A 26,114-nucleotide genomic window follows, 5' to 3' on the forward strand; every position below is an offset into this window, starting at 1 on the left:
TTATTAACCCTCATGTTTGTGATATTTATGTTGCGGGTCAAGAAATATCACATTGCTATATCGAATCATTAGAAAACTGACATTGTTATTCGGTTACACTACTAACGTCAAAAACGTATTATTACTACTACCTTGGCTTCGAGAATTCTCTAATACACCACATATATCTAAATACATTAGCTTATCTAGTGTTCCACAAGTTTTACAACTTCAAAATGAAAACTCAATTAGAATTTCGTGATTTGAACAAGTCAGATGTATCCCCGTTTATTTCTCAATATCATTACCAGATCGACTGTTCGATTGCTCGGCACAGAAGACAATACAATCGCATAGTCAGGCAATCCGTCAAAACCGAAACGGGAACAATAGCTGTTTTATATAACAGAAAGACATCACTTACGACCTCACAAAGCCGGCAAACGTGACCGGCGGACGGTTGCTAAAAGCCAGTAGCAAGTATTTTTAATTGACAGGGAAAGTTTTGAAAGTTTTTTAGGTGTTGCATAAACCCGTCTTTTACGGTCCGCGAGATTGACCTCGCACGATCCGAATTTAGCGATTCCACTCTGTTCTGTGAGAAATTATTTTTAATAAGAAACTTCTTACTTTTAATAAATTGAATCTTCATGTAGTTTTGGTATCCGTTAAAATTTTACATACTGCTCAAGTTGGATTTCAATAATCTTAGGTTCATCTATTTTTTGGACGATAAGTTACTATATAATTTTGTTTTAAAGCGCTTGTTATCGCTCTACACTAGTCAATGAAACATTCTCGTCATTTCCTTTTTTCAAGGTACCACAGTGTTTTCTCATCGGTCATATTTACCGAGTATCAATAGCTCTGGAATTAGCTTCCGTTCAATGGGCTTTCGAGCGCTGTGGCATGTTTTTGAATGAGTTGTTTTTTCCTCGCAGCGCTAGATAAGTAGACGATGAACTCACAGCATACCTGGTATTGAGTAATTAGCTACACCCATAGGTATCACAAGATGAATGGCACTGCATTACTTGAGATGCGAGGTTGAGGTATAAATTGTATTGTACACTAGGAAAACTAATACGTCGTACCAAGTGGTTAACGGAGGTGTCGGCTTAGACTATTCCTGCCTATTTCTGCCGTGAAGCAGTAATGCGTTTCGGTTTGAAGGGTGGGGCAGCCGTGGTAACTATAATTGAGACCTTAGACCTTATATCTCAAGGTGGGTGGCGCATTTACGTTGTAGATGTCTATGGGTTCCAGTAACCGCTTAACACCAAGTAGGCTGTGAGCTCGTCCAACCATCTAAGCATTTAAAAAAAAAAGAAGAAGCATCAGGCGGACTTAGGCCGTGTCTACCTTTGATTATTCCAAAACAGTACACTTCAACATAAAATGAATGAATTGCAAATTGTTTCCGTATCGTGACAAAACTGGAGCTACACCGTGGTAACGGATTTACTATTGCGGTTACAACCACAACATTCAGAAATCATCAATTAGACCGTATTCAAATCGAATACGGTTTGAAATGGGTTATTTTGTAATAATAAAATTATTTTCGATGAGATAATTTACGTGGTCCCACGATAGTGTTGTCTTCTTAGTTTAAATTTTCTTTGGAACGATATTAACAAATTGCGTTTTTTATGCTGCATTTTTGAAAATAAGCAATTTTTCTAATAATGAACATCATCATACACGAACTAAAGAGCATGAATAAAATGTTTATTGTGCACAATCAGTGCTCGGCGGTACACGTCATTTCGGATCCTCCCAATCTACTAACAGTGCTTTTAGGTACCTCAAGCACCGGTCATCGTTCTCGTCGAATCCGTCGCTTGCGACGAAGGGCTCGACAAGCAAATTAACCGTCAGACACAGCCCACTGAGTTTCTCGCCGGATCTTCTCAGTTACGGTTACGGTAGATTCTGCGAAGCGCGGCTCTTGCTAGGGTTCGTGTTAGCAACGTCATCAGGTTTGAGCCCCGTGAGCTCATCTACTAGTTAAGGTTCCGCTGATATGGCCTCTCAAGGCTATCAGCGTAGGTAAAAAAAAAAAAAAAAAGAAAGCACGGCGATGGCTGTTACGTGACAACAGGCGATGCCGTTGTAATTTGAAACTCGAAACGAAAAAGTGACACTAAAAAGAGATATAAACGTACATCTACTAAAGGATAAGAGAGAATGTGATGATGATAACTTCTACAGCATATCAATTGCACCCACATTTTTTTTTGCTATGTTATTAATTATAAGACACGAGTACCTTCACCTTTTAGAAAAATTTGTAGTTTCTTTAGCGATAATTTTTACTAAACTTTGCCTCTAATTCTTATTTTGCAGTAGTAAGGCTAATGTTTGAGTTAGCCCAGAATAGTCTCTAGTCATTTACTTCTACTATGATACAATCATACATTTCGATTTGCAGGTAGACTAATCGTCATTGTAACTTCAATGATTTTTTGACGTGGCGTTCACACCGCTAGCCGCTTGGCAACAGACGGACAGTGAAGCATGCCTGGACTTGTACGCTCAATAAAAATATGCATAAAGTTCACTTCAGAACTGGTTATTCATATCACGCCTTCGAATCAATACCAATCATATTCATTGATGTTAATCTCGTCTGTTATTCGAACAATCTTCAAAACGACTCTTATTTCACTAGCGTAGGGTATATTTTTGGATATAAGTAGCTGAATAAGTACGGATCGGACTACGTTTCATACTGCGTATGGTATTATGACCGTCACGCAAATAACGAGATCTGATAAGTTTTTGCGTAGGCACTGCACGTAATGCTTCAGTTATTGCCTATGTAGTCTACCTACGCAGACGCAGACTTTCTATTAAAAGTTCGTCGAATCGTAACGTTCCCAGATTCTATCCAGGCATCTGTATTAAATACTTTTCTACTATTTAAGATGTATCCAAACGAAATATTAATTTTAGTTAAAAATATATAATATTTTGATACTTTAATCACCCATCTAGTTTGCCAATTCACATAAAAGGAATTGAATAACAATCAATAAATTATGTTAAACTAACCTAAAATGTTATATTTGAAATGAACATACATGGCGTGTTGATTCGTTAGAGTACAAAAGGCCTGATTGAGTCTGTGTATGACACAATCATTGAAGCTTTAGAGGCGTTGAATCGAAACAAATTAACCTTATTTGCTCACGACACCAACTTCAACATCCATCACCTATTGCCCACTGCTACCAAACTAATCATACATTGAAAGCGGCTAAGATCTTTAATTTTTTTTTATTGCTAAGATGTGTGTAGTTTTAAGTGGTTACTGGAGCCCATAGACATCTACAACGTAAAATGCGCCACACACCTTGAAATATAGTTCTAAGGTCTCAGTATAGTCACAACGGCTGCCCCACTCTTCAAACCGAAGCGCATTACTGCTTTACGACAGAAATAGGCAGGGTGGTGGTACCTACCCGTGCAGACTCACAAGAGGACCTACCACCATTAATTACGCAAATTATAATGTTGCGGCTTTGATTTTTATTGCACGATGCTATTCCTTCACCGTGGAAGTCAATCGTGAACATTTGTCAAGTACGTATTTCATTAGAAAAATTGGTACCCGCCTGCGGGATTCGAACATCGGTGCATCGCTCGATACCAATGCACCGGACGTCTTATCCTTTAGGCCACGACGACATAAAAGATTTGCAAGAATTGTTTTCACAACGCAGGGTAACATGTCGAGGTCAATCTTTTTTATCCATCAGTTGGTTGAAGGGAGGGCGAAGAAAATGTCCGTATCCATTTCACTCGGCAGAGAACAAAGCATTGGACTACTACAACTTGATCCTACAACTAAACAGCGCTTATGCATTTCCTATTTATTCGTTACTAGAGGTCCCGCAGTAGTCGAAATTCGACTATAATAATTGATTGGAATTGTAAGTTTGTACATATTTTATACTTCTATAATCACAAATTTCGCCAAGGCTACACTATAAAAAAATATTAATAAAGACAAACAATATTTAATCTATTCTCAATTTGACCACAGACGTCAAGAACAAAAGTTTGACAATAAATAGTATGCATGCGTGTGTGCGTCATAAACATGGTATGTAGTGTGTGTGTTGTTTTCTTTATTGATTTAAAGTATCTTTTATGCATTATTTAAAAAAAATATTAGCATTGTGCACTTCTTCTCTATATTCTGTATAAGTGTGGAAAATTTCATACTCCGTCCACGCAATTTTCGTAAAAAGGGATACAAAGTTTTTGCTTCACGTATTAATATATAGAGTTATTAATGACTAATTTTTAACATTGTGGTAGTTAGAAATTACAATACGTAATATACAGCAATTGTTTTTTCAATGGCCTTTATGCAAAGTAGCAGCGAGAGCTTGTTTCAAATGATTTATAGTACACGGGAAACCAATTTGCGTCAGTTGAACGGTTATGACGGAAACTTAATCAAACCTGATTATAAAATAGTAGTCTAGAATAATTTAAATGGAATTTCGATTACAGTAAATCACGTCCAGTTTTCGGTAGAGTAAAATTGCAGTTAAAACTTAATTATTTTCCTTAAAATCAAACAGTTCCATGTAGATAAATCTCAGCAATGCAAAAAAGACTTTATTTTATACAGCAGAGAATTAACTTTTGCTGTTAAATATTACTTGTATTTTCGACTTAAATATCTCTGCTTTTGTTGTCTCCTGAATCGTGTCCTATTTAACGCCATGAATTTCATTAACGAATTTATTTTGTCCTTTCGCTCATTTTCGTGCTGTGCACAAATTCTTCATAAATTAATTTTATATTTGAAGCGCATATTTCTTCAATAAAACATTTATTTTCTTTCTTGGGCACATTGAGTCTGGTCTCGAACGTTTTATTATAAAAACAAGTACACATTATATTATGATAAATCTATAACATAAAAACAAACACGATTAGCGGCCAATAAATGTTTAACTGAACATATCTATACTTCTATAATAATATTATAAAGAGGAAAGATTTGTTTGTTTGTATTGAATAGGCTCCGAAACTATTGAACCGATTTGAAAAATCGAGTGACATAGGCTACAATCTTTTTTGAAAAAATTAGGGATCCTTATGAAAAATCCAATAATGTCATAAAGATGTATAAAAATTACCTAAAATATTCTTTACATAGCGTGCCCCGCGAAAACTATTGATAATAGAATAAAATAATGTACTACGACTATGTAGAACATATTATTATTTACAAAAAATGTCGCGACAGCATATGTTTAACTATTATAGTTATGCCGCAATAAGTGTTCTTTTATAATATCGTTGAAATTTTTGTTAAAGACCCGAGCGGAGCCAGAGCGAGTCGCAAGTATATTATAAATAACTGAACTCATTTGTTGAAACAAACCACGCCTTGTCTACTGTTTGACATAATTATGCCTTATTAGAAGTAACAACAAAAACTGTCTCAAGTTTCATGTAACAGTATAGCACACGAACATGAAGAGTATAATATTTTATTGCCTCCGAAGTTAGACATTAACGTTTTCAGGGGTACTGTCTACCATTGATGACTATTTTCAAAACATTTTTAAAGACATTATGCTCGTTTCATTTGGCAATCGTACTTTGAATTTGAAGTTTCATATCAGTTTCTATATATTAATACGTGAAGCAAAAACTTTGTATCCCATTTTACGAAAATTGCGCGGACGGAGGAGTATAACATTTTCCACACTTATCGAGAATATAGAAAAGAAGTGCACAATGCTAATATTTTTTTAAAATAATGCAGAAAAGATACTTTAAATCAATAAAGAAAACATTACACACACTACATACCATGTATTTGACGCACACACGCATGCACACTATTTATTGTCAAGCTTTTGTTCTTGATGTCTGTTGTCAAATTGAGATTAAATATTGTTTGTCTTTGTTAATATTTTTATAATGTAGTCTTGGCGAAATTTGTGATTATGGAAGTATAAAATACAATCATAATAGTGTACAAACTTACAATTCCAATTAATTATAGTCGAATTTCGACTACTGCGGGATCGCTAGTTTAAAATAAGCACACAAAGCTTAGTTACCATGAAGTAGACATAAAATCATCATTATATCACATTTGGAATTAAGAATTTAAATGAATTGTTTTAATAAGTTTTCGTTAATTGTAGACGTAATTAAAACTAGTTTTACGGCCTTTTTTTTTTTAATGTAACATTAATTGTCATAGATATTAATATGTTACTAGTGATCCCGCAGTAGTCGAAATTCGACTATCAGTAATTAAAATTATAACTTTGAACATTATTAAGGTAAAAGCACTAATGCTAGACACTTTAAGGACAAATCAAACTTCATTCTCAATTATCAAATGTATTTATCAATCTACTAACAGTGCTTTTAGGTACCTCAAGCACCGGTCATCGTTCTCGTCGAATCCGTCGCTTGCGACGAAGGGCTCGACAAGCAAATTAACCGTCAGACACAGCCCACTGAGTTTCTCGCCGGATCTTCTCAGTTACGGTTACGGTAGATTCTGCGAAGCGCGGCTCTTGCTAGGGTTCGTGTTAGCAACGTCATCAGGTTTGAGCCCCGTGAGCTCATCTACTAGTTAAGGTTCCGCTGATATGGCCTCTCAAGGCTATCAGCGTAGGTAAAAAAAAAAAAAAAAAGAAAGCACGGCGATGGCTGTTACGTGACAACAGGCGATGCCGTTGTAATTTGAAACTCGAAACGAAAAAGTGACACTAAAAAGAGATATAAACGTACATCTACTAAAGGATAAGAGAGAATGTGATGATGATAACTTCTACAGCATATCAATTGCACCCACATTTTTTTTTGCTATGTTATTAATTATAAGACACGAGTACCTTCACCTTTTAGAAAAATTTGTAGTTTCTTTAGCGATAATTTTTACTAAACTTTGCCTCTAATTCTTATTTTGCAGTAGTAAGGCTAATGTTTGAGTTAGCCCAGAATAGTCTCTAGTCATTTACTTCTACTATGATACAATCATACATTTCGATTTGCAGGTAGACTAATCGTCATTGTAACTTCAATGATTTTTTGACGTGGCGTTCACACCGCTAGCCGCTTGGCAACAGACGGACAGTGAAGCATGCCTGGACTTGTACGCTCAATAAAAATATGCATAAAGTTCACTTCAGAACTGGTTATTCATATCACGCCTTCGAATCAATACCAATCATATTCATTGATGTTAATCTCGTCTGTTATTCGAACAATCTTCAAAACGACTCTTATTTCACTAGCGTAGGGTATATTTTTGGATATAAGTAGCTGAATAAGTACGGATCGGACTACGTTTCATACTGCGTATGGTATTATGACCGTCACGCAAATAACGAGATCTGATAAGTTTTTGCGTAGGCACTGCACGTAATGCTTCAGTTATTGCCTATGTAGTCTACCTACGCAGACGCAGACTTTCTATTAAAAGTTCGTCGAATCGTAACGTTCCCAGATTCTATCCAGGCATCTGTATTAAATACTTTTCTACTATTTAAGATGTATCCAAACGAAATATTAATTTTAGTTAAAAATATATAATATTTTGATACTTTAATCACCCATCTAGTTTGCCAATTCACATAAAAGGAATTGAATAACAATCAATAAATTATGTTAAACTAACCTAAAATGTTATATTTGAAATGAACATACATGGCGTGTTGATTCGTTAGAGTACAAAAGGCCTGATTGAGTCTGTGTATGACACAATCATTGAAGCTTTAGAGGCGTTGAATCGAAACAAATTAACCTTATTTGCTCACGACACCAACTTCAACATCCATCACCTATTGCCCACTGCTACCAAACTAATCATACATTGAAAGCGGCTAAGATCTTTAATTTTTTTTTATTGCTAAGATGTGTGTAGTTTTAAGTGGTTACTGGAGCCCATAGACATCTACAACGTAAAATGCGCCACACACCTTGAAATATAGTTCTAAGGTCTCAGTATAGTCACAACGGCTGCCCCACTCTTCAAACCGAAGCGCATTACTGCTTTACGACAGAAATAGGCAGGGTGGTGGTACCTACCCGTGCAGACTCACAAGAGGACCTACCACCATTAATTACGCAAATTATAATGTTGCGGCTTTGATTTTTATTGCACGATGCTATTCCTTCACCGTGGAAGTCAATCGTGAACATTTGTCAAGTACGTATTTCATTAGAAAAATTGGTACCCGCCTGCGGGATTCGAACATCGGTGCATCGCTCGATACCAATGCACCGGACGTCTTATCCTTTAGGCCACGACGACATAAAAGATTTGCAAGAATTGTTTTCACAACGCAGGGTAACATGTCGAGGTCAATCTTTTTTATCCATCAGTTGGTTGAAGGGAGGGCGAAGAAAATGTCCGTATCCATTTCACTCGGCAGAGAACAAAGCATTGGACTACTACAACTTGATCCTACAACTAAACAGCGCTTATGCATTTCCTATTTATTCGTTACTAGAGGTCCCGCAGTAGTCGAAATTCGACTATAATAATTGATTGGAATTGTAAGTTTGTACATATTTTATACTTCTATAATCACAAATTTCGCCAAGGCTACACTATAAAAAAATATTAATAAAGACAAACAATATTTAATCTATTCTCAATTTGACCACAGACGTCAAGAACAAAAGTTTGACAATAAATAGTATGCATGCGTGTGTGCGTCATAAACATGGTATGTAGTGTGTGTGTTGTTTTCTTTATTGATTTAAAGTATCTTTTATGCATTATTTAAAAAAAATATTAGCATTGTGCACTTCTTCTCTATATTCTGTATAAGTGTGGAAAATTTCATACTCCGTCCACGCAATTTTCGTAAAAAGGGATACAAAGTTTTTGCTTCACGTATTAATATATAGAGTTATTAATGACTAATTTTTAACATTGTGGTAGTTAGAAATTACAATACGTAATATACAGCAATTGTTTTTTCAATGGCCTTTATGCAAAGTAGCAGCGAGAGCTTGTTTCAAATGATTTATAGTACACGGGAAACCAATTTGCGTCAGTTGAACGGTTATGACGGAAACTTAATCAAACCTGATTATAAAATAGTAGTCTAGAATAATTTAAATGGAATTTCGATTACAGTAAATCACGTCCAGTTTTCGGTAGAGTAAAATTGCAGTTAAAACTTAATTATTTTCCTTAAAATCAAACAGTTCCATGTAGATAAATCTCAGCAATGCAAAAAAGACTTTATTTTATACAGCAGAGAATTAACTTTTGCTGTTAAATATTACTTGTATTTTCGACTTAAATATCTCTGCTTTTGTTGTCTCCTGAATCGTGTCCTATTTAACGCCATGAATTTCATTAACGAATTTATTTTGTCCTTTCGCTCATTTTCGTGCTGTGCACAAATTCTTCATAAATTAATTTTATATTTGAAGCGCATATTTCTTCAATAAAACATTTATTTTCTTTCTTGGGCACATTGAGTCTGGTCTCGAACGTTTTATTATAAAAACAAGTACACATTATATTATGATAAATCTATAACATAAAAACAAACACGATTAGCGGCCAATAAATGTTTAACTGAACATATCTATACTTCTATAATAATATTATAAAGAGGAAAGATTTGTTTGTTTGTATTGAATAGGCTCCGAAACTATTGAACCGATTTGAAAAATCGAGTGACATAGGCTACAATCTTTTTTGAAAAAATTAGGGATCCTTATGAAAAATCCAATAATGTCATAAAGATGTATAAAAATTACCTAAAATATTCTTTACATAGCGTGCCCCGCGAAAACTATTGATAATAGAATAAAATAATGTACTACGACTATGTAGAACATATTATTATTTACAAAAAATGTCGCGACAGCATATGTTTAACTATTATAGTTATGCCGCAATAAGTGTTCTTTTATAATATCGTTGAAATTTTTGTTAAAGACCCGAGCGGAGCCAGAGCGAGTCGCAAGTATATTATAAATAACTGAACTCATTTGTTGAAACAAACCACGCCTTGTCTACTGTTTGACATAATTATGCCTTATTAGAAGTAACAACAAAAACTGTCTCAAGTTTCATGTAACAGTATAGCACACGAACATGAAGAGTATAATATTTTATTGCCTCCGAAGTTAGACATTAACGTTTTCAGGGGTACTGTCTACCATTGATGACTATTTTCAAAACATTTTTAAAGACATTATGCTCGTTTCATTTGGCAATCGTACTTTGAATTTGAAGTTTCATATCAGTTTCTATATATTAATACGTGAAGCAAAAACTTTGTATCCCATTTTACGAAAATTGCGCGGACGGAGGAGTATAACATTTTCCACACTTATCGAGAATATAGAAAAGAAGTGCACAATGCTAATATTTTTTTAAAATAATGCAGAAAAGATACTTTAAATCAATAAAGAAAACATTACACACACTACATACCATGTATTTGACGCACACACGCATGCACACTATTTATTGTCAAGCTTTTGTTCTTGATGTCTGTTGTCAAATTGAGATTAAATATTGTTTGTCTTTGTTAATATTTTTATAATGTAGTCTTGGCGAAATTTGTGATTATGGAAGTATAAAATACAATCATAATAGTGTACAAACTTACAATTCCAATTAATTATAGTCGAATTTCGACTACTGCGGGATCGCTAGTTTAAAATAAGCACACAAAGCTTAGTTACCATGAAGTAGACATAAAATCATCATTATATCACATTTGGAATTAAGAATTTAAATGAATTGTTTTAATAAGTTTTCGTTAATTGTAGACGTAATTAAAACTAGTTTTACGGCCTTTTTTTTTTTAATGTAACATTAATTGTCATAGATATTAATATGTTACTAGTGATCCCGCAGTAGTCGAAATTCGACTATCAGTAATTAAAATTATAACTTTGAACATTATTAAGGTAAAAGCACTAATGCTAGACACTTTAAGGACAAATCAAACTTCATTCTCAATTATCAAATGTATTTATCAAAAATTATATTAAATCTTTTTTTTTACTGTTAGAGCTACATTTAGAGATCAATTTTTTCATATAAAATATTTCAATACTGTTGTAGTTTCTACAAAAAATTACAAACTTGTTAGTTCTGCCATAGACACTAAAAGATGACAGCATCGAAAATCAAATCCACCAAAAATTGACATCAGTTGGCACTAATAATAGACACGACTTTAACGTTAGTTTTATTATAAACAATTATAATCAATATTAAGATCATCAACTATTTACTTAACGCTATCTTGTAAATTATCTTTTCCTATTGGAAACCCTTGTTTGACCATAGCTTTTACCCATGTTACGAGTATTTTTTCTATATCTTTGGTTAAATAACAACTTCTTCCCATTTTACGCATAATAGGTGTCTTTTCCTTGACTTTATTTAATAAAGTTACTCGTGGAACTCCAAATTTCTTTGCCGCAGAAGCTGTCGGAACGCCCCCCCTCATATCCTGAACCAGGAAGGTCAAGTACTTGGGAGTCACCCTGGATGCATCCATGACATTCCACCCACATATAAAATCAGTCCGCGACCGTGCCGCTTTTATTCTCGGCAGACTACCCCATGATCTGTGTCCCTTCGGAACAAGGTGACACTTTACAAAGCTTACATAAGGCCGGTCATGACTTACGCGAGTGTGGTGTTTGCTCACGCGGCCCGTACACACATAGACACCCTCCAATCCCTACAATCTCGTTTTTGCAGGTTAGCAGTCGGAGCCCCGTGGTTCGTGAGGAACGTCGACTTACACGACGACTTGGACCTCGAACCGATCAAAAAATACATGAAGTCCGCGTCGGAACGTTACTTCGATAAGGCAATGCGTCATGATAATCGCCTTATCGTTGCCGCCGCTGACTACTCCCCGAATCCTGACCACGCAGGAGCCAGTCACCGTCGTCGCCCTAGACACCTCCTTACGGATCCAACAGATCCAATAACCCTTACATTAGACGCCTTCCGCTTTAACACTAGGAGTAGAGATCCCGGTAATGGTACTCGTCGAACTCTGCAAAGAGTTCAACCTAACCTAACGTGCAACCTAACCTAAGCATCAGCCCGTTGAGTTTCTCGCCGGATCTTCTCAGCGGGTCGCGATCCCGATCCGGTAGTAGATTCATTCGCGAAGCAGCTACTCTTGAGTTGTTAGGTCTCCCTTGGAGGCGCTCGGGTAGCTGTTAGCAAATCCCGCCCCTTCTGTCCTTGTGAAACTGGAAAGGCCTCAGGGCCACCAGTAAATCCTCAAACATATACATTCTTTTATGGCTTCTTCAATATTGGCTTCAGAGTATTGAAACATCCGACCCTTTACTGGTGGCATCGTGCTCGAAACTTAAGCTGAAATTAATTGATACTAATAGTTGACATCTAGTATACCCTAATAGTTGACACTGTCTTCGTTTAGTTAGACTAGTGTAAAATGAACGAAACTCAGATTGAAACTTTTGTTTTACAACATAAAGGCTGAATTTGAAGAAAATTAAGCTAACAAATTCAGTTCGATGTAACCCTAGTAGAAGACACACGTGTCATCTTTTAGGTTTTGATTCATTTTTGGTACTAATAGTAAACACCACTTAAAATTTGTACAAAAACAAACCAAAATAACAAGGAATTGGTCCTAATAAATCAATAATTTCATACATTTATAATATCGAAACCAACAGTAGCCAATAATTATAAATATAAGACAAAATCATACCTGTTAAAAGTCAGATGGCTTAAGGAATACGCTAAGAATTACGCGCAAAACGTCAACCTGCTCACATTGTTTGTTGTCAACTGATGCCAATTTGAAATTTGCTTCTAACACTGTACGCAAGCTTTTGAGAATGTATCATACATGGTACTAGGTGTCTTTAACATCAATAGCAATGTTATTTAAGTGTTTAGTTTCCTTATTAGAATATATTTTTTTTTAAAGTGTCATCTTTTAGTTCAATGTCCAGCATTAGTGCTTTTACCTTATGGGTCTATTGTCAAATAATACTCTATAGACTAATAATATTAAAGATAAACAATATTAACCTATTCTGAATTTGACCACAGACTTTAAGCAATAACAAAGTTTGACAATACACAAATAGTATGCATGCGTGTGTGTGTGTGTCAAATACATGGTAGGTAGTGTGTGTAATGTTTTCTTTATTGATTTAATGTATTTTTTTGCATTATTATAAAAAAAATATTAGCATTGTGCACTGCCTCTTTATATTCTCTATAAGTATGGGAAATCTCATACTCCTTCGTCCGCGCAATTTTCGTAAAAAAAGATACATAGTTTTTGCTTCACGTATTAATATGTGGCGTTTAAGAACGCACCTTTTTATGATGCGTAAGCCGGAACGCACGAGAGGTGAAAAAAAAGAATATAGTCTGTGACACGGGACCTTTTTACCGCTGAAATTTTAAAACGTAAAAAATAATTTATAATGTGTTTAATAATTAATATAATAACCTAGAATTGCTTATGTCGCTACATCAATAAAATTTATATTGTTTCAACTGTGGTGTTAATTACATAAAACACGACTTTACGGCGAAATAAATATGGGACTCTATATTAACTCCCTCAAATATATAGATTTTGAAATGAAACCTAAAAATTACTCGAAATAAATTCAAACAGGGAATTTTGTTGTATAAACGCTCTTTACATTCACTTAGCATTCGTTGCTTCCAATTGCTGCGGTAACGTTGCAGGGGATTAGTTTACGGTCACTGATGAGCGGATTCCCGGATTTGAGAGCCCATGGTTGGTCAGACCGGATTTAGAATTTCAACATTATATATACATGTAATAATAATTATATTTTTCGTTATTTTGCTTGCTCTTATTGATTGAAATAAATGAAGTTGTAAGAGTAAATTTAGGGAACCTTAAAGAGGACATTTTGATTCTTCGTCGAAGGATCGTTACCCGGTAAATCGACAATCCAAATGTAGTTGTTCGGACCTTGTATATGTATATGCAAATTTATCTTGAAAAACTCGTTAGCAGATCTCACATTTTTGTCGTATTTCAACCATTATATAATAGCTACTGCTACAGTTACTGCTAATAATGTATTTATTATGTTACTGCTAGTAATAATATGTAAAAACGGAAAAGACTAGCAAAATTACTAAATTAAAACTTGCGGTACAAATTGGTATTCCTATTTAACATGTAAATTTTCAAAGGAACAAAATTATACGTAAATGGTATTGCCCACCGTGAGAGATTCTCAATTGCATTTGGGGGAACCAGTTTAATAGTACGCGCTCACAATATAACCTAAATTAAAAAGTGAAAATGAAAAAGAAATACTGTAGTAAAATCAGGGATTGCCCTTTAATGTAATTGTGGAGCATTTAATGGTTTGGTATATGTTATGATATCTGTTGTAATATGTAACCAATAACTATTGAACACAAAGTGAGATCGTTCAATCCCCTAAAGAAATGAAAAGTAAGCTAAGATGATTTTGTGTATTTAATGTGTAATTATTGATTTGTTACAGAGACAGGAAGCACGGATAAGAGCAATGGTATGAAGGAACCGGGATCACCTGAGGAATTGGTAAGCATTTATTTATTAAACAAACATGTCGGAGAAGCCACAATATTAACACCATCATCAGAAATCGTAGGGGCGAATAGGGTGATCGAGCTAAGAGAAATATTGAGTACACCAATCACGTTTCTTGTCTTAGAACGACGTTAGCAAACGAAAACGAGTCACCGCTCCTCAAGAAGGCTGGTTGGTAAGTGTGATGGCATCTACGCGCCTCTATCGGCTAGCCTCTGCCGTAGCACGAAGTTAGCCGAGTTTCAACGATACCGCAATCGTGCTGCCATCTCTCAGGAATCGTGCTGCGTTTCGTTCAACTACTAAACTAATGACTGTCTCCGACAAATATAACTAAATAATAAAACGTTTCATGTTTTATGTAACAGGGACTTATGAAACAAATACAGTCAATACAAATGTAAGACCCTTATATAAGTAATATTGCAAATAATTTACATTTATTTTATTGAAGTAAAGGAATCTCTTTTTTCAGTAGCATTTCGTGAAATTTCCCTGGATTCCGATCGAGTTGATCCCTCATACGATGATTTGGAAAAGCTACTAAAATCAAATCCGAACCGATAAGGGCAATACACTTATAGTTCTTTGTGGATTGTAGATTCTCTTTGTTGGATCAGTTTGGTATGACGTCATCGATCCTTTTGTTAAGGATATTATTAATAAAATAAAAATAGAGGATGGAACATGTTTTCGTATAAAAGAAATTTTCAATTTTCTTGAATGGCTAGTTAGTACACAATGCTTGGTAATTTTTATTAAGCTCAAAATTGGGTATAAATGGAGTACGAACATTAAAAAAACAATTTTCATAACAGTTGTGTTACAGGTACCATATAACGGATATAAATGTAAGATTTTTATTATACACATACATATATATTTAATAGACATCCATAACCCTGGAAAAGACATTTATATTTATCATACAAATATTTTCCCTTGGCGGGATTCGAACCCGCGACCCCCCTGTGTAGTGACCATGTCACTTACCACTACACCAGACGGCCGTTAACAATGAAGAAACATCCGGAAATGAAACAGGAAAAGGTATTTTCGAGTTTTCGATACACGAAAAGCGAGCAAACCCTAACAATCTCTTCGCATTTAAGGCGATGACACACAGTAATACCAAAAAATCCCGCGGCTCAGTATCCAATTCCAATATTCTGCCAATCAAACTTACTCGTTTCGATTACGATTTGCCCGCGATAGCTGGCTTCGTTGTATTTACCGGATGTCCTGTCAAACCTTCTGAAATGATAGATTACTTTGCTCTTCGCGATTGTTCGTTTTGTTGAATTGGCCTTAATTTTTTTTAAATTTGTGGTGATTTAATTTCGACTGCTGTTTTACTGTTGATAAGAAAATGTAGAATATAATCGTATTGTTACGGCGATTCCAAATATAGATTCGAAATAAAATTATGTAAAATGTGTTACATATTTACTTGAGAACGCACTTAGTCAACGCATCAACGGTAGGCTATGAATTACCATCAGGTGGGCCGTATGGTCGTGTGCCTACAAGGGCAATAAAAAAAAAGTATATTTTTGAATATAAAGAACATTTTGTTTTTATAAAAATAATAATATTACGGTGAATTGGGCTATACTTTCTGATGTACTGGAATGAGATTAACTACGTATTTTCATAGTGAAAATACGCACAATAGCCATGGTGAAATCTCCCTTTATTCATTGCATCACAATAATATTTACATATCGTATTATTTCAACACAGAACGTATAGGAATGAGAGACAAAATTGTATTTCATTGTTAAATCCGAGTTTGGTCTTTGTCAAGATGAATGCTATATCAATAAAATTCACAATTTTATGCGCAAAGTCAATCCGTCTATTTTCGTATGATGCGAGTTCGAATAATAAACAACCAAATGTAAGATTCTGGCTATTTATCAAGAGGCACCGAAGTTTACGTTTCGCAATAAAATTCCTTTTTAAAAACCGGCACTTGGACAAATTCCAAAACATGCTGAGCGACACTTATATAAATAGAAATCAAGAGCAAGACTGTGAGAAAGATGACCATTAAATGTTTCTTCTGAAATATAATATATTAGATTCAGTATTTCATTCTAGAAATAATAATAAAATATAAGTTTCTTGCTCTCCAGTCTGTATATTTTTTGTTCGTGAGAAACCATTTACGAATTATTTACCGTTCATGTGACCCATTGACATTTCGTCTGTTTAAACTGAATTTTTGATGACTTGTTTATGGACATTCAAAGTTTTCAATAATTATGTACTTTTGCGATTAACTTTTGGTGGGCGGCCATATACTAAATTCCCATTTCAATGCTTATCAAGAGAACAATCACAAATAAATACATAAGATGTCAACACATAAATTTCATTTAAGACTTGTAGATGCAGTTGTTTTGTCGAATTGTAAGGCGGTTGCCCAAGTAGTGGCGAGTAAGTGAGTCGCCACAGACTAAGTAGTGGGGACCTTTTTAGTGGGTTGGAAATTTAGCAACGCGAAATGATAATAGAATAGGACAGTGGCGGAATGGTGGCTAAGATTAGGTCGCAGAGGTATCGGAAGACTTATGGCACGGTGAGTGATGACATACTCAGAAAGGCGGGACAGACGTGGAGGAGAATGGAGGCGATCGAACATTATGGCATAAAATAGAGGCCTATACTTAGCATTGGGTAACCAAGGGCTGAAAATGAGTGACGATCTTTTTAAATACGAGTGCCTTTATAACCGTTATCTACATTAATGTGACCAATAGGTCATAGAGCAAGTTTACGTTAGATTTTACGATGTAATATAGGCTACGTCGGCTGTACCAGGGTTCCACGCAAATTTCCTATCAAAGTTAATTTCAAGTTATCGGGCATTGTATACAGGTCGTTAACTGGCGTTGAGCCGCATGTAACCAGGTCCGGTCAGAGCCGATAAATAGGCCCCGCGTAAACATCGTAACGGTCTAATCGACCTCATTGCCACGGGACAAGGAACACGAGTATATTGTTGCAAACAATAAATATTTATATGTATGAAGTGTTCTAAATTTACAAAAATAAAAATGCTTTTTTAACTTCTTGAGAATTAGAAAGAAAAAATTACATTGTTTGGAGTCGTTGCTCCGTAGTTCGGAATTATCATGTGTGAATGTTAGATGACCTTGAAAGAGTTAACGCGATTCATATTTTTACCACATTTCTTCTACTATGTTATCAATTATCGAAATAATTAATCATTAATTTCTAAAGATCAGGAGCGAATAAGTGAAACTCTAAATATGTACAAGTACGTTTTTACTGTAACGATGTCATTACGTATTCTGTGAGATCTTGCTAGTAAAGCTAAAAATGGAAATGAAAACAGACTAAAGTAGTCTATTTGGAGCATCGTACACGGAATTAGATGATATAATGGGTGCCGATAATAAATTAGAACTCCATAGCAATTTATATGAAATTTCATTAACATATATTACATCAACGTTTTTTTATTTATTTATTTTTTATTGATTAGATAGGTGGACGAGCTCACAGCCCACCTGATATTAAGTAGTTACTGGAGCTCATAGAAATCTACAAAGTAAATGCCGCCACCTACTTTGAGATATGAGTTCTAAGGTCTCAATATAGTTACAACGGCTGCCCCACCCTTCAAACCTTACTGCTTCACGGCAGAAATAGGCAGGGTGGTACCTACCCGCGCGGACTCACAAGAGGTCCTGCCACCAGTAAATATATTATATGTACATAATATATCACTATATGTGTGTATACATCAAGTCAATTTCTAGTGCATTCATTATAACATATATAAGGTATAATAATTTATATAGATTTTGCTAACAGCGATTCACAGCGTGCAATCGCGAACACACTTCACACTACGTGCATGTTTGACTTTACGAAAACTTTAGAATTGTAAAATGTTAATTGTAAAGCGTTCTTAGTATGTATCTATATGTTCCTAGTTACTTCTAATGTCAAATAAGTTTCTGTCGGATTATAGATTTTTACGTGACAGTGAACAGATGATTAAAATAAGGATAGCTATGATTTAAAATTTTGCTTTAAAGCCTTCGTCAAACAGAACGCGTAATTAGCGCGCGTCAGAGCGCTACGCTATGACGCCGAGACGTGATGTACTACTGTGGTAACATACCGTCACACAGAGCGCCAGCGCTATAGTGCTTATAGCGCTGGCGCTCTGTGTGACGGTATGTTACCATAGTAGTACAACACATCTCGGCGTAGCGCTGGCGCTCTGTGTGACGGTATGTTACCATAGTAGTACAACACATCTCGGCGTCATAGCGCGGCGTCAGTTTAGCGCTCTGACGCGCGATAATTACGCGTTCTGTTTGACGAAGCCTTAAATGCTTTTATTTATGTAGATAAAAAAACTAAATAAGGTGGAGAAACAAATTCGTTGCTTGTGCAATATAATAGGCAGGCAGGTATTTTTGTGACCTCGTGACATTTCGCTGACATATGATGAACGGTGTTAACGGAAGGTCACCTGGAATGCGTTTCGGAGCTCAAAAACACGAATATTATTAAGGTTACGTGCTGGTAATTGCCGACACATTGATGTCTGAATTTAGTGACGTGTTGAATTTAGTTGTATAATTTCTTAATATCCATCCAATAATCCATACGTCCCACCCAACGGACATCATGAAGAAACAGAAAACAACATATAAATCTCAGATATGCTAATTTAATAAAAAACAACAAACTTACATACAAATCAAATGATCCACACTATGAGTCTTTTTTCGAATAAAATAAGTTTCTCAGTATACCGTTTCTCAATATACCAATTCTTTAGTATAGGTATTAAATTTAAATCCTAAATATGATTGACTCTTAAAATTTTACAGCGTATTTTGTTCACATTCTGTGGGTAGGCATTACGCTGCTGTACTGGCATTGTTGATGTCCGTGAACAATGGTGACTACTTATCGCCAGCTGACTCGCATGGTCGTCTATATAAAAAGGCGGTAAAAATACTGCATACATTTCCCACATTTATAAGATTAAAGCTTTTAAATAGATTTAGGTCGTTGATAAAAAAATAATTTACTAAGTACTTTGTTGCGTGTATACTAGTACAATAGCGATTTTGTGTGATATAACAAAATAAAACTGGTTAGAATTTTTCAATTTTCAAACTTCGAATCAGTGGTTCTGTTTTGGCGTATTGATTGGCGTGCTTGAATCCATCCAGCACCAAACGACCGGGGGCTTCAAACTGTCCATTCTTTATTTCGACTGTAAACGAATACACTGGCTTGAAAATAGAAAAAAAAACAGAATCGTTTGAAGTTGAATTAAAAAGTCAACCTTTTGACAGAGTTGTATCACAAAAATGCTTCCTCGTCTACCTTTTAAAACATTAAACAGAAATACGTAAACTTTCACTGTATGCACAGTAAATTGGTTCTTATGTTCTATATGATTTGCCAGTCAGTCTAATGGTCCTAATTACAGTTCCCCCAGCACCGAGGTCGATTACCGAGCTAAGACATTATTTTCAGAATTTTAGTTTTATTTTATTACTGGTGGTAGGACCTCTTGTGAGTCCGCACGGGTAGGTACCACCACCCCGCCTATTTCTGCCGTGAAGCAGTAATGCGTTTCGGTTTTAAGGGTGGGTTTGAAGGCAGCCGTTGTAACTATACTGAGATCTTAGAATTTATATCTGAAAATGGATGGCGCATTTACGTTGTAGATGTCTATGGGCTCCAGTAACCACTTAACACCAGGTGGGCTGGACGTCCACCCATCTAAACAAATAAAAAAATCTTAAATATTTTCCAAACAGAATATCGTAGTGCATTTTCTTATCATGTATGTTTTCGGCACTCATGACCCATCGTAGAAATCACTAGCTCGGGATCGTTGAACATGGAACGTGTTCTATTCCTAAAAATATCGTTACGACACAAGCTATGCAATAACAAAAAGTATTTTTTTTTTAAAAAACACCGTTGATTTCCACGCGTAGGATGAAAATTGACACTCACCACGTAACCGGCACACTTCGGCCGAAGTCAATCGGTCGCGTGCATATGCAACCGTCATTTCACAAGTCAAGCTTGTGCTGTATGTACGTAATAAAACAACCGCAATCTCTTGTGCCGTTTATGCTTTAGTTATGTCGATGTGCTTAGAATCTAGGTAGTCGAGACTAATGAAGACTGTTCTTGACGTTAAGATGACGCATTGTTGTGTTAATGTTTGTTTAGCGCAATAGGCTATTGAGATTTCACGAATAATCACTAAAGGTTTATTATATTCGCCTTAGATTCATAATATCACGTTATGTTACTATAGTAGTATATACTTATACTGCCTATAATTGGCGGTATTCATGCGTAGCTACTTAATACAAGCTCTGAAATCGTCTAGTCTATTACTGAAAGAAAAAAAGAAAAATATTTCTAACTTGCTCCACTCGTAAAAGTCCACTCGCCGGTAAGTTTTTGAGATTTAACGGCGCTCGTGATGAATGGGGGCGAGCCATCAATACCAGATCACTTGGATGCTTCATAAATATGTACACGAGTGTGTGACGTCACTTTTTATGTAGTTAACAGGAGCGGATCTCGTATGATTGATGATGGGGACACCCGAGTAGCAAGGTTTATTGAATCATGTATACACGTATAGGTATTATTGAGGCCTGCGTTTGCTTCGGTCTGGATTTTGGATTAATTTCATGTTATAATAAAAACAACTTTTACATTTATGCCTACGAATTTGCTGTTTAGTATACAAAAAGGTAAAGTAAATTTTTTATTAAAATGTTTTATTTCTACCATGGCAATATGCACCAATGGTGCTAATGGCTCTGCAGTGTTTTCAATTTCCCTTTTGAAGAAGTTGTAAGGGAGCCAAGAAGCTCTACGAAGTAATTTTGTACTGTCAAAACTTTATGTCGTGGCGTGCAGCATCTTTGACAGGGTATACGACCTACAATGACTGGACATAGACTAAGACAGAGATTTCACAGGTAATACGAAAAGAAAAAAAAGAAAGGAGGAACATTCCTGAGCGCTATGACTTGTCCTTCTTCGAACGAGGCTTGTGGAGAGTACTAAACGGTAGGCAGTGGCTAGGCTCTGCCCCTGGCGTCGCTGAGGTCCAAGAGCGACGGTAACCACTCGCTATCAAGTGGGCCGTATGCTCGTCTGCCAACAAGGGCAATAAAAAAAAAAGAAAAAGAAAAGAAAGAAGGAAATGGAACGATGGCGAACGTGACTGGCAGCAGTCTTGATTCAGCAGTCATGCCTTCCTAAAAGACGTGTGACTAACAGCAGTCAGTATTTTCAATGCCTTCCTAAAACACGTACACGAACGTGACGACAAAGAACGAACCGTCCGTTCACTTATGTACACTTTGGAAAAGTAGAAGTCTGTCGGCGCAGTCTGGGGAGTACGATGGGTGACGCAAAATTTCCAACCCTAGCCCTTATAGCTTAGAGTCCATCTGTTGTGACGTATGAGATCGAGCATGGTAATGTAGGAGCAACAGAGACGAGCGATTCACCAAGGTTGCCCGGAGATTCGCGAGCTTCTACGTCATAGTATCAAGTTTCTCATTGTACACATCCGAAGTAAACGTCGGAATTAGTGACAATAATAAACGCGAGAATAAATCCTAAAAGTAGTTATGACTATATCGTTGTAACTATACTTGAGACCTTAGAACTTATATCTCAAGGTGGAGGGCGCATTTACGTTGTAGATGTCTATGGGCTCCAGTAACCACTTAACACCGGGTGGGCTGTGAGCTAGTCCATCCATCTAAGCAATAAAAAAATGTAAGTCTCGCAAAAACAATTCATTTCATAAAAAAATTACCAAAATTGTATAATTAATTTAATATAATAAAGTGTTTCATAACTCTTGGTAATGTGAGGAAACCTTTGAGAAACATTATTATTCAATTTGCCAAACAAATTATAAATTTACGAACTCTCAACCTTTAAATATAGTAGCTGAAATAAACTTACTGGTGGTAGGACCTCTTGTGAGTCCGCACGGGTAGGTACCACCGCCCCGCCTATTTCTGCCGTGAAGCAGTAATGCGTTTCGGTTTGAAGGGTGGGGCAGCCGTTGTGACTATACTGAGACCTTAGAACTATATCTCAAGGTGTGTGGCGCATTTACGTTGTAGATGTCTATGGGCTCCAGTAACCACTTAACACCAGGTGGGCTGTGAGCTCGTCCACAAATCTAAGCAATAAAAAAAAAAAAAAAAAAAAAAAAAAAACCGTGTGAAAAATGAAAAATTGCGTGTCGCGGGTTTGCGTGTTCGCACACGGCATTAAGTGTTTGGAATGCTAACCTAATTCTCAACTGCTACTGTCTGTAGACTGATAAACGGATAACTAAATTGATTTTTTGTGGAACATCTATGCGAATTCGCCACAAAAACGATAATTTGTCTGAAATTAAGTGAATGATTAGGTAATTAAATTTACATTACCAGATATTGTTATCCTCTAGTTCATGACAAAATTCATTCGCTTTTGGCTTTAATAGAAATTTAATAGTCTCATACCACCAAATATTCAGATAAAATTTGAGACAGACGGACAGAAATGAACTTTTTTGGGGACGCAGGTATGTATGTTATACATAGCACATTGAGGATAATAGAATAGTATTCACATGTGTATTATATAGTATGCAACCTAGTTTAAACAACTTAAACCCTATAATCATCTGTAAGTACACAATACAATATATACAACACAATAAATAATATAATCAAATTGTAACAACAGCCAAAATTGAATTAAAGCAGCTATTAAGACTTGCAATATCTGAGAAATAAGAGTAATATCAATGTTTGGTCGAAAGATTCCCTGATAATTACAACGCGTACGCTGATTGAATTGGATCGAGTATACGTTCAATTGGTTCAGCCATTTAATCTCGGTGAGAGCCAGCAAATTGTAACCGACAATAAGGAAGGTGCGGACAGGTTCCAAACAAAACAGATTCAGTGTGGCTAAGGAAAATTTCTTATAACATTATTTCGTCGTCGGTAATGATCACATTTACACTTCAACAAAATGTTTTATAACCATAAATGTTTGCCAGCCTGTATTGGTTTCACTGCAAAAGGCTCGAACTGATTTATTTGTTAAAGTTAAAACGTATGTCAAATAAACATGGTGTCAATATTTTACAAATACATTTCTATATTTTAAGATTCGATATTTAACGAGGTGTATTGGAAATAAGTCGCTTAAATTGATCGGTTGGTTTAAAAATAATACATTGTAGGAAGCTAAAACCTTTTTCCTTGAGATATAAGTTCTAAGGTCTCAGTATAGCTACAACGGCTGCCCCACCCTTCAAACCGAAACGTATTACTGCTTCACGGCAGAAATAGGCAGGATGGTGGTACCTACCCGTGCGAACTCACAAGAGGTCCTACCACCAGTAATTACCCAAATTATAATTTTGCGGGTTTGATTTTTATTACACGATGTTATTCCTTCACCGTGGAAGTCAATCGTGAACATTTGCTAAGTACGTATTTCATTAGAAAAATTGGTACCCGCCTGCGAGATTCGAACACCGTTGCACCGCTAGATACGAATGCACCGGGCGCCTTATTCTTTAAGGCCACGACGACTTCAAAATAGTTCTAGTGACCCAAATACAGAAAAAAATATTACAGATTCGAATAATGTTGAACTTAGAATATATATGTTTTGATAAATAAAAATAGAACTACATATCTATATTTTGTCATTTCTATTATCCCAGCTTAATAGCGAATACAAACATAATATGTTCGCGTATCTGCTAATTATTTCTCCATATGAGTTACGATTTCGTTGTAGGGTTCTCACAAGCTAATTGTCGGAGAAGTGGGTTCTGAGATTCGGCAAATCAGTTCGGCATAAATGTGAGATAGGATGCTCGCCATGAGTAAGTTCATTTCTATCTAGTCAAAGGCAAAAACTTGAAAGCCTGTGACTAAAACCTCGTTCTTGACATTTAATGAATGTTCTTCATATACTCATATCACTCTCATATAAAGCAGTCTTTGGCTATATACTCAGTTTGTTGTGTGTAGTAGAGATAATAATGTAAAAAATAGATGTCCTCAATCCTCCGATCATCTTGATAATTTTAGTTTTATTAATTAATAAAAGTTCGAAGTTTATAAAATCGAGGTTTACATAACTTTGAGAAATCTTTTTTTTGCAAGTCAAACCATTTTGACAAAGTGTATTCTTCGGTTTTCTCGCGTCATTCAAATTTACTTTTACTGTTAAATCTCGCGTTTATTATTTTTAAGTGATTATTTCCAACGATTCCATTACTTTACAGCTTTCATATTCACTGTTGACGAGGAAGTTCTATTTTATTGAGTTTATTGATTACTAGGTTTTGTCCGCGACTTCGTCTACGCGGAATAGCTACTTTGGGATAACGCTAAATTTTACCAGCTACTTACGTAGAAAGTGAAAATATTTTTGAATAATAAAATGTTAAGAAGCTATTTAAGGTACCAAAATTACGCTTTTTAACCGACTTCATAAGAGGAGGTTATCAATTCGACCATAATTTTTTTTTAATCTATGTATGTGTTCACAGATTTCTCGGGAACGCTTGAATCGATTCTGATAAAAAAAAAATTTTTTTTTTGTTCGATCCTGGTGAAATCGAGAAAAATCTACAATTTTCAAAGCCTATCTTGAAGCAATTCGAGTGTTTCTTGATATTCTTTTTATTCTGTGCCGCAACGCACCGGCCGGCCGGCATCTTGTACATCACTATTATGCGCTTACTCATTATTTTGCTGCGATGTTATTTTAAAACTCCGATATCTTCTAAGATACTCATTGAAGTCATATGATGTAAAAATACTTGTAATGAATAACGTATTTATTTGTATATCGTCTTTATAAAAACACTATCACAAATAATGCTTTGTTTTAGAACAAATTTCGTTAGCATAAAAAAGGTATAGTGAGCCATCCTTAAAATATAGACATAATATGCTGTCCTGGACTTTTTTTTAGAACTTTAAAAGGGAAAAAATTTTGTTAAACGTTATTTTAGGGAAACTTTAACCGTTTCCGCAGTGCACGCAGCGGAAGCTCTCAAAAGGGGAAAAACCCCGATTTTGAAAAATTCTCCGCTTGTATTGGTCTTAGCGTGGTGCTATATAGCCTATAGCCTTCCTCAATAAGTGGGCTATCTAACACTGAAATTATTTTTCAAATCGGACAAGTAGTTCTTGAGATTAGCGCGTTCAACCAAACAAACAAACAAATAATATTAATGTACAAATAACAACTTTTCAATAAACTGTATGGAATATTAGTTTATTATTACTATAAAATCGAAATTTCTAATTAATGCAGAATTTTCGACGAAGCGCTTATTGATTTAATTTTCTGTCTTGCCACAATTTATTAGATTAACCTAGAGATTACATCAAGAGTGATTATCCGTAGGTATGAAAATTTCGATAATGGAAAATCCAT

General features: G+C 35.5%; 1 protein-coding gene across 6 annotated transcripts in view; it reads left to right on the forward strand.

Moving 5' to 3' along the window:
- The window catches only part of LOC101744992 (apoptosis-stimulating of p53 protein 1), a 270,821-nt gene that overhangs the window by 95,685 nt on the left and 149,022 nt on the right, over positions 1-26,114 (forward strand). For all 6 annotated transcript variants that reach the window (XM_062673667.1, XM_062673661.1, XM_062673664.1 and 3 more), the window contains one exon: positions 14,524-14,582. In XM_062673667.1, the coding sequence (XP_062529651.1) occupies positions 14,524-14,582 (59 nt within the window). The remainder of the gene's footprint in view (positions 1-14,523; positions 14,583-26,114) is intronic.

Source organism: Bombyx mori, chromosome 18, assembly GCF_030269925.1.
Source record: "Bombyx mori chromosome 18, ASM3026992v2".
In the NCBI taxonomy this organism is placed as follows: domain Eukaryota; kingdom Metazoa; phylum Arthropoda; class Insecta; order Lepidoptera; family Bombycidae; genus Bombyx; species Bombyx mori.